This window comes from Balaenoptera musculus, chromosome 6 (assembly GCF_009873245.2).
Source record: "Balaenoptera musculus isolate JJ_BM4_2016_0621 chromosome 6, mBalMus1.pri.v3, whole genome shotgun sequence".
Taxonomy (NCBI): domain Eukaryota; kingdom Metazoa; phylum Chordata; class Mammalia; order Artiodactyla; family Balaenopteridae; genus Balaenoptera; species Balaenoptera musculus.
In genome coordinates, this window is record NC_045790.1 from 93,895,384 (window position 1) to 93,911,405 (window position 16,022).

The window sequence follows — 16,022 nt, forward strand, 5'->3', positions numbered from 1 at the left end:
TTCTACACACATGATCTCATTTCAACCCTAAAACCACCCTATGAAGTTCACTTTTTCATGATGATGCTCATTTTGCAGATGAGGAAACCAAGGCACTGAGAGAGTGAATACCTTTTCTCCTCTCCCCCAACAGGCTCAGTTACGAAATACTGGAGCCAGGATTTGAACCTAGGCAATGTGACTGAAGAGCCTTGTGTATCCTTCTGGACCAGTGTTTCTTAACTTTTTTTTTTTCTATTGGTGACGCTCAAGGAGGAAATTTTAATTAAGTTCAAATTCTCCCTAAGGAGAAATTAAGTACTAAGGAATAGGATTTCATCAGGCAAGGTTAAGCTCTGGAGGGATTTTTCATCTCCCAAGATCCAATTTTTGCCCTCTTGGGGACAATCTCTTTCCCGTTGACAATGTGTGTTACAGATTTTTCACTATACGCATTTACATAATGTACCATATGTTTATCCCTAAAAACATATGGTCTTGTTTCATAGTTTTAATGATATCTTCCTGTAAGTTTCATTCTGCATCTTGCTTTCTTTTCACTCCACTAGATATCTTGAGGAGACAGAGCTGTGCTGAGATAGACAGATATCCATCATTTAACTGCAGTATTAAAATCATATCAACATGACCGACTATATTAAGTCCTTCTACTATTGAATATTAGAAAGTTTTGTACTTCTTGGCCTTCAATGAATGCATCAATGAATATCTTCCTGCACATCTTCTTGGACTCACGTGTTTCTAACATAGGTACCAAGATGGGAACAGAGCATATGCAAAGGTCTATAATTTTAACAGATACTGTCAAATTACTTTCCAGAGTGACTGGACCAATTTACTTTCCCACAGAGACTTTACAAGAGTATATATTCCCCCAAGTGGTTATACTAAATATGACCTCTTTCTACCTAAGGCGGTGCTAAACATTTTCATTAAATGAGTCATTTAAAAATATTTACATTACTCACCGGCTGATAGTAGCTTGTGTAAGAGGGAAGATGTGTAGATAAGATGATGCTGTTGGAAATGCTGACAAAAGAGAGCAATGAGACTGGGATGCTGGAATGCCCTGTCCAGAAAACCTGTCCTAGGGCCTAACTCACTCCACAAAAGGCTAAGAATAGTCATTGCGAGGGAACAGCTGCAGTGGACTTTGAAATGGTGACCTCAGGTAACAGGCAGTAAATCTTTTTACCCATTTACCATGTCTCTCTCTCGGGCACCAAGAACACTACTGAGGGGAATGGAAACCAAACACCCAAAGTAAATGAGGTGTTGAAAAGGCAATGATCCATTTACCAGAAACAGAAATACACATGATGGTGATAACACTAAACATCCTGGAAAATGATACCACAAACTTTATAATGTTAAGGATCAGCAATGACTTTCCATATGATAAAATTCCAAGGTCTTCCAGACAAGAAGAAAAGCATTTATAGTAAATCAAGTAGAAATGCCCCTTTCTCCTTTCTCCCTCTCCTTCTTCCTTTCCCTCCATCCCCTTCTTTACACACACACACACACACACGCTCTCTCTATATATATGTATAACTGAATCACTTTGCTGTACACCTGAAACTAACATAACACTGTAAATCAACTGTACTTCAATAAAAAAACAAAAAAAATTTTTAAAAAAACCCCACCCAGTATAAAAATACATAGGTCTGTTTCTTCAGATCTCCATTTCCTTAAGAAGGCTCCCATATCATATAAAACTTGTATTCAATTAAAAAAAAAAGAAATATATACAAAATTTAGTAGCCTGCAAAATGATACAAAGAAAAAAAAGTATGGAACAATATTTTGTATCATAATGATTCAAATTTCAATCAATATGGCTTTTTCTCAAAGGTGTATTTTTTTCTTCAACCTTGGCCTAAAAGTGATTCTCGTGAATGCGATCAGAGGTCACAGTCCAAAAGGAAGAGAAGATAAAGGAAGAGCAAGTGGGAAACCACACTTGTTGAGCACTACGTGCTTTGCATAGCTTCTCTCCTTTAATCCCCATAACCATGCTGTGAAAGATGATTACATGAGAAGAAATGGAAGCTGTGGGAGGTTAGCCTGACTAAGGCACCTTATCCAGCAATTGAGATGTGAGCACAGGCCTAATGACTCCAAAGTCTGTTTTCCCGCTATACCACGCTGCCTGCTGAAACTGAAAGAGTCCGGTTAATACTTCAATAGATCAGATTGTAAAACAGTGAGAACAATGTTCCTGCCATGTGACTGTTCTTCACTGGACAGAAAAAGTAACTCATATTACTGTGGTTCAGAAGTTTCTGGAATTGCATTTTCTTCTCAAAGTTACTAGAACAGGTCAAGACAAAATAATCATCATTATAAGAGGAGGACATCAAGACGACATTCAGAAAACTTGTTGTAAGATTAGATCTGTTCTGGACTTCCCTGGTGGCACAGTGGTTAAGAATCCACCTGCCAATGCAGGGGACATGGGTTCCATCCCTGGTCTGCGAAGATCCCACATGCCATGGAGCAACTAAGTCCTGTGCACAACTCTAGAGCCCACGAGCCACAACTACTGAGCCCACGTGCCGCAACTACTGAGCCTGCGTGCTGCAAGTACTGAAGCCCACACGTCTAGAGCGTGTGCTCCGCAACAAGAGAAGCCACCGCAATGAGAAGCCCACACACTGCAAGGAAGACTAGCCCCCGCTCGCGGCAACTAGAGAACGCCCGTGCACAGCAATGAAGACCCAACACAGCCAAAAAAAAAAAAAAGATTAGATCTGTTCCGAAATAAACCCTAAAAAAGCCAACAGCAGGATTTACTACTGACTGTCTTGATTTGGAGTTTGATGCCTACGGTAACGGCCAGACACCCTAGGCACTGAAAACCATAAGCACCTCCCTCACAAAAATACTCTTCAAAAAAATCCCCACCAAATGATACTTCAAAGGAGACACATGATCTCCAAAGTGAAAGACACTTTCTGAAACTCAATTGAAATACTCAACAAAACTATGATGAGCCCAGAGCTGTGCAGGTTTGAATCACACACCTGGGGCTGTGAAATGACAGGGGTGGACGTAGCGGCAGCAGCCATGGCAGCTCTGGAGTTGTGGGCGGTGACCAGGCCCCAGCACTAAGGCACCCCACACGGGAGTCAGGTTCTCGTGGTTGCTGATCAGATCACGGTCATGCTAGGAGCAGCTGTGTACCTGGAAAAGGATAGGAAAACCCACCGTCAGCCTCGGAGGACTAGCATATGCGAGTGAAGTACCTTTGGCCACGGGAAGTGAAAAATCCCCTGTACCAAATGCCAACTACCAGCTTAATGAAAAGAGGAACCCGGGAGGGAGCATCTAACATCTCATGGGAGGACTTCTGTACCATTCATCCAAATCAGCTGATGTATTTTCATAAGTCTGAATGCAACTTGGTGTGATAGCTAGATGTTTGGGGCAGGTGACTTCAAGTTGTGAAGACAGGGAGAGTGGGCAGAGGGAAGAGCCGCCCTGTCATTAAATAACAAAGGAATTGAGTGACTCACAATTAAGAGCTGACAGTTTATAGACAAAGGGCAAAAAGAATAATAGTATCAAGTGTCTCAGAGACACCCAGTTCAACCCTGCCCATTAGCAGATGAAAAACCGTGCGGGTTGGAGAAGAGAGATGACTGGAAGCTTACTCTTCACTAATGGCAGAACCAGCCCTAGAGCAGCGAGCAAGTCCCAGTCCCAGGTGAGACATAAGTGAATGTGTTCCATGCTTACATTTCTTTAGGGAACTTGTTACCACTTTCAGGATTAAAGAAAAGGAAGATGCCCCAGAGTTATAGACGTGAGTCGGTCACAAGAAAAAGTAAAGTACTTGGGTTGGGGGAGGGCGGGAGCTTTGTAAATCAGACTTCCACATGTATGAGGAAGAGTACATTTCTCAATTCCTCTCGACATCCTTAGGGAGAGGATGCTAGACCTATGTGATAATTTCCACATTGCAATTTAGTCCAGAAGGGGACATTTTTCCAGTTTAAGAATTTAAGAAAATACATTCATTTTAAGAAAAATTTTTCACTTTTAGGTTGTTTTCATACCATCTTACAATATTCCTTCTTTTATTCAAAAGATATTTATGGAGCATCTACAGTGAACTAACGGCATAATGAATAAAATTGAGCCTGTCCCTGCCTGCAGGGAGCTTTTGTCTGTAAATATACTTTCTGGTTTCAGCAGCATGCAAGATAACACTGGAATACTTTCAAACTATTGCCAAAGGATACTCTTCATAATAGTAAAAGTTATGAACCAGGATCACAAGATCCAAGTCTTGAGCAGTTAAGTAATGGCAGAGTTGGATATTTAACCCAAGTCTTTGCCAAATCCTCTGGCACTATTTTCTATTAGCTGGATTATGCTGAGCAAGTCACATAACCTCAGAAGAACTGTTTCCTAAGAAACAATCAAGGTTTGGCAGCAACTTACATTCTGATTTTTGAACCTTACATTCTGAGTTTTATCCTGTCTCTGTGTATTATCCTTCATACTGTAGTTTTAATCACTTTAGGTTTTAGCTGTTTAGAACCGTGGCAACTTCCTATTTTCTTCCTCTACCTTTCTGTTAGAGTGACTATTTTTATTAATAGATAAGAAGTAAAGCTGTCAAGCCACATTTTGGTCTAATATTCCGCACAAAATTCCATAGCTGCCCTAAGACAACAGTGATGTTCTCCTCAGTCCCAGTTTTAGCGGGAAAAATACCTGCTGTTTATCACACTGTGATTTTAAGTAACAGCCCAGGAGAAAGGCACACATCCACAGAGTGTATTTCCTCTTTCATGAGGGGTGCCAGAGAGCCGAGCCTACCCTGGGAAAACTACAGGGCCCTATGGCGCACTCTTTTGTACTGAACTTATTTCTGACACCGTTTTGTGCCACCCCTACTTTTGTATTTTTCCTTTTTCCTTCTCACGTATTGACAGGTCACATCTTCTTGCTCTATTATATGTGGAGTGGACAGATGAAATATAAATATATTATATAATATATAAATATATAAACAATGATAACCAAAAAGCAAAACAAGCAGGCAAGCGAGATTCTATGCTAAGACTCACGCTCTGTGTGCTGGCCCAATATCACTTCTGCCGAGCTAAATCATTAAGCGATAAAACCATAAAATATTTTCAATAATCAGAGTACACAGAGTTGCCCAAAAGGTGAATGCTGGGCACCCAGCCTGCAGTCGGGAAAGGGATATCGAAACAGATGTGACAAATATGCCATCTGGCATCACCGCTGACAGCCAAAGGGGGCGGGGCAGGAGACTGGGATTTAATGAACACCTACTAGATGCCGAGCACTGGCACAATCATTTCACATACAGTTTAAGGCAGATATTGTCAACTCATTTCATAGATGAGAAACTCAATGCATTGTTCCCAGTCATGTGGTCAGGAAATGATGGAGCAGAGACCTGAACCAGGACCCACCCCAGGGCCTTTCCATAGATGAACCCTCCAAGTGTACAAAAATTAACAGTGAGAAAGTGCTTGGAGTTTTTTGAAGCAAAAATTTCAGAAAGTCCTTCAGGAAGCAGGATGCAAGTCAGACGTTCTGCAGAGTAACTCTTTCCCCAAACCCTGAAACAGAGTACCCTGGGCTGCTCTCATCCATATAAAACTTTCATGATGTGCCCCTAGTTTTGATTTATGTGACACATGCCTGAGCTACATAGTAGATACTACAGATTGTTAGTTTCATATTTTGAAGAAGAAGATCAAGACAGACCATTAACTGTCTTCCCCTAAAGCATCTAAGACATATCGAGTTTTGATGCTTTTGTTAAACCTTTTTTTTTCAGACGAAGAGATCTCTATTTCTGAGATAATAGTGTATAACACTAGAAGATTCATAAAAGTGTATGTTGAACCTATTCTTACATTATAAGAGCCTTTTGTAAGATGGGATATGGTTACTTAACTCTTAAAATATAAGGGCTAAGCAATACTACCTCAAAGGGTATAAAATAGCTCTCTCGGGGAGCAATGTCTTAAAATTACATTTATGAAACCTATTTACTTCCCAGCCTATTTACAAAACTGTACAAATCATGGGGGAAGAGATGTGATGACAAAAAAGACAATATCCTAAATAATGATGTCATTCAGTCTCTGGCCAAGTAAGCTGGATTACTTTGACATCTTGTGTCCTGCTTTCCCAGAGCCCCAGACTGCCAACTACAGAGTTGCACGGAATTTTTAAAGAAATTCATCCCTCTTTGAACTCTTCCAAGTATTTAGATACCTGCCCTGCAATTCTTATAGCCTGCCCTCACCGTAACTCTCTGCTTCCTTTGCTTGAGCTCCAGGTACAGGAAACCACAAAGCAGTGTGAGTCAGCTCCATTAACCGCAGGTGCCCTTGGCCGTCACTATTGCCCATTCTCTTATTCCCTAGTTGTCCCCATTTTCCATTCTAGGCATGACTTCTAATCTATATCATTCTTCTCAAAACTGCAAAACTACATCTAATGCCACTCACTTGCAGAATATGAGCTTTGTCACCTGTTGACTTGCCCATTCATCCATTTTACAGTCTTTGGGTATGAATTACCTCAAAATCCCTCCCTATAGTTCAAAATGTATATATATACACACACATAAAATAGGTAACAAACAAGGGCCTACTGTACAGCACAGGGAACTCTACTCAATATTTTGTAATAACCCATAAGGGAAAAGAATCTGAAAGAAATAGATATGCATGTATATATAACTGAATCACTTTGTTGTACACCTGAAACTAATACAACATTGTAAATCAACTATACTTCAATTTAAAAAAATAATTTTTTAAAAAATGGATAGATAAAATACCATTTACAAGTAAGAAAGCTACATAGGCTCATGGTTCTGTGCTAGATTAACGGAAAATAACCAATTGAATATAAGAAAAGGAAATACCCTGAATCAACCCTAGAAGCCACAGATGGATCCCAGCTATTGCTTAAACTTCCAGAAATATACTGGAAAGAATCAATATGGAAGGTTGGAGAACCTTTAAGGCTCAACATTCCCTTCATGTGAAATTGTAATTAGGTGGACAGAAAATAAGTAAATGAGACCCCAATAGACTCACAATGTTGCTCCCTGTTCAGAGGGATGACGGCTGGAGTGAACTAAGCCAGGGAGCGTTGGAGTACATTTAAAATACACTCGGCTCCTTAAAAGGGGTTCATGGCTCCAACTGAGCAAGTAATCTCTGGCTGTATTTACTTCTAATTTACATGTGGCCATAATGACTGGCCCAGAAAATATGTGGGAAAAAAGCACTACCAGCTGGCTTCTGATATGGGCAGCCATGCCAAGTGACAATGATCTTGCTAATTACTGAGTGCCACACCAAATACCTTAAAAAAAAGTCTCTGGTTCTGAGACAAATGTTCCCTTTGATTACTTCTGGAGCTGATGCTGGCTCTTTTCCTAGGCCTCATAGGAAGATGAATTTCCAACTGGCAAATTTATCTACTATAAAGCTAACCTTTTTCCTTCATCTGGACTTGAGTCAAACAGTGACTCATTTCAGTCTCTAGAAAGAATGCAGGGCAATACCTGATACTGAATATGCATAGACTTCATTCTCTAAGGATAAGAGACAGAAAAATCCAAATCCACCAGGCAAATGAAAAATATTATGGGGCTCAAGAGAAGGAAGACTATAGAATCAGAGCAAATATTTACTTAAGAAGATAGGTATACTACATAAAAGAGAACTTCAGAAAAACATGAGCTCAGAAATGAGTCGGCATTAACAAAAAAATTATGAATTATGAACTTGAATGAAGGCAGTCAATAAAGTAGAAAACAGAATAAAAAAGCAGAAAACGGTATTACTGAAGCAGAAGATAAACCAGAGCTTTGGGTGGGGCCTACATGACTAAAGATTTCAAAGCTTCCATTCCTAAAATAGAACAGATGAACACAAAGTACTAAAGGAGGAAAGAAGTCATCAATGCTGAAACCAGGAATGGATACATTTATCCTCAAAATTTTAGAAAAGTGTTACACATAAATAGAGCCATTTAGATCAGGTAGGAAAAAATTTCAGACTTGAAACGTGTGTATCCTTCTTCAGAGAGCTCTATACTCTATAGAGTCCAGCAGAAACCAAACAGAAGAAACTCTCAACCTCAAACCTGGACAGACAAGATGACGTGATAGAGGAAGGTCAGAGCTATAGCTTGTCTTTCTCAGTATTTATCTATTTCTATTTATCTATTTATTTATCTTAAGCATCTGAAGCCAGCTTTATATCTAAAGGCTGAGACTGGAAGATTCTTCTCTTGAATCTGAGTAGATGAAAAGACCTTAACAACAGTAACATCAGGAAGAAGATATTGCACCTATTCAAACAACAACAGGAGACTTAAAAACCAATCATTGGAAATGCAGGAGAAGGATTGGAATATAAAGTTAAGAAACTTGCCCAAAATGTACAGCCAAAAAACAAAGTGAAGGAAAACAGAACAGTAAGAGTGAGAAAGCTAGAAGACTAATCCAGGGGATCTAACAGCCAAATAAAAGCAATTCCAGAATAAAAAAAAAATAAAGGAAATGGAACGGGGGTGGGGGGAGGATCAAACAACAAACTCAAAACATTTCCTAAAGTGACAAGTCCTAAGTTTGTTGACTGTAAGGGTCCACTGATGCATACCTGCCCACCTGCATCGATTTTAATATGCCCACGTTAAGCACATCATCATGATTTTTTTAAACACAAGATTTTTTTTAAATTCCTGTAACTGATCAGAATGTGATGGGGGGAGCTCATAAACAAAGGATAGGCATCAGAAAGTCCCTGCATTTCTCAACAGCAATCTAGAAGCTAGAAGACAATGGACAATGAAGAAAGTGATTTACAGTCTACAATCTTGTTGTAGGATGTCCTTTGCAAAACAGGGAGGAAACTAATCAAAATGAAGGCATGGGATACAGGAACAGGAGTTCAATTCAGGAGAAAAATAAAGGGAATGCCTGGCCTACTTGTGAAAGGACATCGCTGGATGACAGGTAAGTGGACTCACAAAGTAGGTTTGCAGACTAACCACCTGTCTGGGTATGTTGAGAGATTTCTAGAACTGACAAAGAGTTTGCGACTGAATGAGCACATAGAATCCTAAGCACATAGAATAAATTAATAAGCACACAGAAAAATAATAAGCAAACATAAGAAGAATAATAAGAAAACATAAGAAGAATAATTAAAATTTAAAGGAGAAGAATTTACAGAAGAGGAAAAGGATCCATAGAATGCTAAATGAATTCTAAATGGCTCCACTGTGAACGACATTAACAAGGTCATAGTAACATTAACACTGAATATGGTCTGATCAAAATCACGACCTAACTATATCAGGATGAAGAGGTACAGGAGGGGAGTATGCACGCAGCACATCTTCCACAAAGGATGTCTATCAATACTTGAAACTGATGTATCAAAAAGTACAAGTCTTAGTGATGCAATGCAAATACCCAATGAAGCAGCTAAACCAACTGAAAATGGTAGCTATGGGGAAGGTAAATGGCAGGGAGAGAGAAAAGAATTCCTTTTTCTTAGAAAGCCTCATATAGCTATTTGACACTTTAAATTTCAAACATTTGAACATTTAAATAATTTTAACATTGATTAAAAAATAAAGCAAAAAAAGGAAAAAAATATCACTGCTGAAACCAAAAATGTATTTAAAACTATAACAGGCAGAAGTGCCACTACAGAAAACCAAGTTGATGCCACGGAAGACAAGCTTAAGAAAAGTCACACGTGCTTATGCTAAAAATAGTTAATAGACTGATTAGAAATTATGGCTGTGGAGCACAGAAAATAGAGATTCAATATAAGAATAATTGGTACCCCTGGAAGAACAAATGGAACAGAAGTTATTTAACAATAAAAGTAAACTTTTCTTAAAAGATTAGAAGTCCTTAGGCTTAAAGAACACAATCCAAGAAAAAACAGATAAAATGCACTAAATCAAAATTTAAAACTTCTGTGCACAAAAACACAATCAAGAGTGAAAAGATAATCCATGGAATGGGAGAAAATATTTGCAAGTTATATATCTAAAAAGGAATTGATATCCAGAACATATAAAGAAAACTCAACAACAACAAAATCAAACAACCGAACTAAAAATTAAAAGACTTGAATAAATATTTCTCCAAAGATATTCAAATGGCCAAAAAGCACCTGACAAGATAGTCAACATCACTAATAGTTAGGGAAATACATATCAAAACCACAATGAGATAACACCTCACATCCATTAGAATGGTTGCTAAAAAAAAAAAAAAAAAAAAAAGGATGTGGAGAAACTGGAACCTCTATGTACTGCCAGTGGGAATGTAAAATGGTTCAGCTCCTACACAAATCAGAATGGCAGTTCCTCAAAAAATTAAAAATAGAATTATCCAGAATGGCCATCATCAAAAAATCTACAAACAATAAATGCTGGAGAGGGTGTGGAGAAAAGGGAACCCTCTTGCACTGTTGGTGGGAATGTAAATTGATACAGCCACTATGGAGAACAGTATGGAGGTTCCTTAAAAAACTAAACATAGAACTACCATACGACCCAGCAATCCCACTACTGGGCATATACCCTGAGAAAACCATAATTCAAAAAGAGTCATGTACCAAAATGTTCATTGCAGCTCTTTTTACAATAGCCAGGACATGGAAGCAACCTAAGTGTCCATCAACAGATGAATGGATAAAGAAGATGTGGCACATATATACAATGGAATATTACTCAGCCATAAAAAGGAAAGAAACTGAGTTATTTGTAGTGAGGTGGATGCACCTAGAGACTGTCATACAGAGTGAAGTAAGTCAGAAAGAGAAAAACAAATACCGTATGCTAACGCATATATATGGAATCTAAAAAAAGAAAAAAAAATGATCGGAAGAACCTAGGGGCAAGACGGGAATAAAGATGCAGACCTACTAGAGAATGGACTTGAGGATATGGGGAGGGGGAAGGGTAAGCTGGGACAGAGTGAGACAGTGGCATGGACATATATACACTACCAAATGTAAAATAGATAGCTAGTGGGAAGCAGCCGCATAGCACAGGGAGATCAGCTCTGTGCTTTGTGACCACCTAGAGGGGTGGGATAGGGAGGGTCGGAGGGAGGGAGATGCAAGAGGGAGGAGATATGGGGATATATGTATATGTATAACTGATTCACTTTGTTATAAAGCAGAAACTAACACCATTGTAAAGCAATTATACTCCAATAAAGATGTTAAAAAAAATAAAATTTAATTTAATAAATAAATAAATAAATAAATAAAATAAAAATAGAATTATCATATTATCCAGCAATTCCACTGCTGGGTATATATACCCAAAAGAATTGAAAGCAAGGTCTCAAAGAGAGATTTGTACACCCATGTTCATAGCAGCATTATTCACGATAGACAAAAAGGTGGAAGCAACCCATGGACAGATGGAATGGATAAACAAAATGTAGTATACGCATACACTTGAATATTATTCAGTCTTAAAGAAGAAGGAAATTCTGGCACATATTATAACATGGGTGAACCATGAGGACATTATGCTAAGTGAAATAAGCCAGTAACAAAAAGACAAATACTTTGTGATTCCACTTATATGAGGTACCTATCGCAATCAAATTCATAGAGGACAGTATGTAGAATGGTAGTTGCCAGGGGCTGGGGGAGGAGGGAACAGGGAATTGTTTAATAGGTAGAGAGATTCCATTTTGCAAGATGAAGAGAATTCTGAAGATCTGTTTCACAACAATGTAAATATACTTAGCACTACTGAACTTGAAAATGGTTAAGATGGTAAATTACATGTCACTTCTATGTTACCACAGTTAAAATGCAGGTTTGTTAAATAATTAAACTTCAAGAGTTAAAAGAATTCCCATTAAAAAACAAAGTGGGGAAAAATCAAATCACAAAGGGAAAAACTTAGGCTGGACACAGTCATCAGCTTGGCCACAACAGATGACGAGACACAGAAGCAATTTTCATTATTTTGTCAGAGATATAGAATGACTCAAAAAGTATACATTCAGCCAAGGTGTCATTTACCTGCAATAGCAAGAACAAGGCACGTGTATTAAATATAATCAGGATTTATTTCACCCTGAAATCTCCACTTGATGACATAATGCAGGTAATCATGTGTCAAATCAAATTAATGTGCTCAGGAGAGCCTCGGCATGAGCTTCTTATCAATACATGTAAACAAAGAATATCTGTGATAATAACGGTGACCTAAAAATGCAGCTATTATAACTACTAAAGGAAAAGCTATATGACTGAAATGCATGTAACTGTAATGAACGAAGTTAAAAACTCCAGGAAATCGCAAGAAAAAAGAAAACATTCTTCACCTTTTGAGAGTCAATCAATACTGTTTTATTTCTAAAGTTGCTAAAAGAGGAATTTCAGGCCAAATTTAAAGAGCCAAAAGAGAAAAGGGGAAATGGGTGACAAAGGGATGGCAGTGCTACACTTTTTTATCTGAGCTTCCTATCCTTACCACTGCTTCCCATAAAAACAGGGAGGCAAATGGTCCAGCTGGGATGAAGAAAGCTGTGATCACTTTCAGAGTCCATTTGCTTCACATGCAGATTTAGAACAAGGAAGTCAGAAAAGCACTTGAGAGACCAAATAATTTCCTCATGTTTTGTTTTAAAATACCACCTTCTACCTATGGCAGCAGAAACTTTCTTCTTCAAAGGATCAGACCCAAGATCTTGCTTCAATATACTCACTGAAGACAGTATATTTCATGCTCTTAAAAATCTTTCCTTTTCCACATATAGGATCAGTTTTTCCATTTGCTTCTCCAGCTTTTCAATCAGACCTACATTTGGCCTAAAAGTCTACCGTTCTTTCCACATGGCACTCAGCTAATGCATTCAAAGGCAGGAATACAGCTAGCCCATCCTGCTTGTGCTGCCTGCACAAAAGAAACACAAGCACCAGAGTCGCACTGTTTTACACGTATTTTAACAGTTCAGAGTTCAGGATTCTACAGATTGAAGGAACTGGCCAAGAAGTATTTAAATAAACTCACCGTTTGGATTTCAAAGACTGTATTGACAGGCATACAGTTTTCCCTTTTGGAAAGTGCTCCTGCTGGGGAGAGATGCTATCCTGCAACTTGTCAAAATAACCAGGAATTGTAAAAACACAATTTTCAGAAAAATCTCAGAACAGTTGTCACTACTAGGGCCAAGGATGTATTGGCCATACTCTATTTAGAGTTTCAAGCTCAAGCTACTTTGTGCTATATTATTTAGAAAATGGAGGAAATCTGAAGTTTAGGAATAATGGGTCAGAAATTGGCCAAAAGAGAAACACACCATGTAAGTTCAAAAAAAAAAATTTTAAAAAAAAGAATGGTGCTCAATCATAAAGGGAGAGAGCAAGAAGAACTAGGCGATGAGAACAAAGGAAGAGAAGTCAACTCAAAAGACTGAGAAAACCCTCTTGAAAGATAGGACAATTAAAAGAATTACTCTTTGAATAAGAGACAGACTTACTACCACCCTGTTTCTTTCCATTACCCAAGACCCACAATGTCTAAACTCCTGATCTCTTTAGTATCTGCGTGCCTTGACTCAGCCAACTGTACAGGGACCCAGAGCCAGAGCCCTGAAAAGACTAACGGTAATAAAGAGTTCCGCGCAAGAAAGTGGAAGCATAGATAGGGTTGATACATTTCTACTGAGGAGTGTTCATGGAGTGAGCCTCTGAGCCATGCTGGAAAGTCTGCAGTCCACAGGTTTCAGGACAAGGAGATTACAACTTTATAACCAACCCTCAGGCTGAGCTAGACTCTTCCAACCAGAGCCAATGGAGGAGTCTTGGGGGATAGTTCCTTCTAAGAGCAAGTGCATGTTTCTAAAATCAGAAGTAATTCACAGATTACTTAGAATAGAAGGGTGTAAGGGGAAGGGAAAGAGGGAAAAAGGGAAAGCAAATGCGGGTGGGGGCAAAGTGTCAAAATAGCTGGCCAGAATGCAGAAGTCTACAGCTGTGATAAGAAAAGTATTCAGCCCAGAATAACAGTTAATAACAGCAAAGGAGGGTTTCACTGGTGGCGCAGTGGTTAAGAATCCGCCTGCCTATGCAGGGGACACGGGTTCGAGCCCTGGTCCCGGAAGATCCCACACACGGAGCAACTAAGCCCGTGAGCCACAACTACTGAAGCCCGCGCGCCTAGAGCCCATGCTCCACAACGAGGAGCCACCGCAATGAGAAGTCCACGCACCACAATGAAGAGTAGCCCCCGCTCGCCACAACTAGAGAAAGCCTGTGCACAGCAACGAAGACCCAACACAGCCAAAAATAAATAAATAAATATATTTTTTAAATAATAATAATAACAGCAAAGGAGTCTGTGGACAGAGGCATCTTCCATTACTTCAGGTTTCCAGTAGCTTAAATTTCAAGTTATTTTCAGAGAGTAAGTCAAAATCAATTCTGAGGGCCTGAATTAAAGAAGAGTGGGGGGGCTTCCCGGGTGGCGCAGTGGTTGAGAATCTGCCTGCCAATGCAGGGGACACGGGTTCGAGCCCTGGTCTGGGAAGATCCCACATGCCGCGGAGCAACTAGGCCCGTGAGCCACAGCTACTGAGCCTGCGCATCTGGAGACTGTGCTCCGCAACAAGAGAGGCTGCAATAGTGAGAGGCCCGCGCACCGCGATGAAGAGTGGCCCCCGCTTGCCACAACTAGACAAAGCCCTCGCACAGAAACGAAGACCCAACACAGCCAAAACTAAATAAATAAATAAATTTATTTAAAAAATAAAAATAAAGAAAGAAAGAAAGAAAGAAGAGTGGTTTAAAACTGTACCTCAGACTTGTGGTTGCCAAGTGGGGGGGTGGGGGGGTTGGGATGGAGTGGGAGTTTGGGGTTAGCAGATGCAAACTATTACATATAGAATGGGTACACAACAAGGTCCCACTGTATAGCACACGGAACTGTACTCAATATGCTGTGATAAACCATAATAGAAAAGAATATGAAAAAGAATATATATATATGAATCACTTTGCCGTACAGCAGAAATTAACATATTGTAAATCAACTATACTTCAATAAAATAAATTTTTAAAAATAAAAATAAGACCGTACCTCAACATAAAAAGGTTATGCCTGGAAGACAGCTTTCTGATGTGTTTGTCACAACGTAAGAGAATCGGCACTCAAATTTATTTCTGGTATAGATAAACTGTGATAATCTTCCTGGAATACAATATGGATGTGTGCATGTGTGTGTATGGTTTGCATCAAGATCCTAAAAAGTATGTTGAATCAGAGGGTATGTAACTCTACAACTAGGAGTTTATACTGTGGAAAGTGTTAATTAAGGACAAAGATTTTGCTACAAGAGGGCTTAATGCAATATATTACTAGAAAATTTTAGAAACTATCTAATAATACAGTGCTTGCCAACTGAGTTATTAAAACTATGTTCACATGCAATTCAATTTTTTACAGACAATAAAAATTAAATTGTATTGAAATTAGGTATCTATGTATCACTCCCACTTGAGAAACACATACACACAACAAGATTATACATATGTATGTATTGTGCCCTGAGGTGGTATGAGTATTTTAATTTTCTACAGAAAAGTAATGTACAGGGCTAAGATAGAGTAACAGGGACCTGATGACTGTGTGTCTAAAAAAAAAAAAAAAAAAAGAAAGAAACTATAAAATACTGGACATCTAAAGAAGCGGGAAAAGAACAAGGTGAGCCCTATGATGTCCCCAGCTTCCTGCCTCAAGAGTGTCCAGCCACAGTACGGGGGAAATCCAGGTGGCATCCACAGAACTTACTGAGTTAAAGAGGCAGATGTGAGAACCCAAGAAGCTCAAGGCAGTGAGAGTTCCCAGAACAGAGTACCACAGAAGAGAGAACCAGAAAGACAGAAAAGTAAAGAAACACAAAAAATAAAGAAAACATTTTAAATCTTACAGTACAGTACCTTGAAACG

The 16,022-nt window shown here is 39.0% G+C and overlaps 1 protein-coding gene across 4 annotated transcripts in view; it reads right to left on the bottom strand.

Annotated features, from left to right (window-relative positions):
• LPAR1 (lysophosphatidic acid receptor 1) overlaps positions 1–16,022 on the bottom strand; it is a 156,473-nt gene that overhangs the window by 82,369 nt on the left and 58,082 nt on the right. For 3 of the 4 annotated variants that reach the window (XM_036856485.1, XM_036856487.1, XM_036856486.1), the window contains exon 2: positions 3,030–3,189. The exons of the other annotated variant lie outside the window; for it this stretch is intronic. In XM_036856485.1, the coding sequence (XP_036712380.1) occupies positions 3,030–3,074 (45 nt within the window). In that variant the 5' untranslated portion in view covers positions 3,075–3,189. The remainder of the gene's footprint in view (positions 1–3,029; positions 3,190–16,022) is intronic. 4 annotated transcript variants of the gene reach the window in all.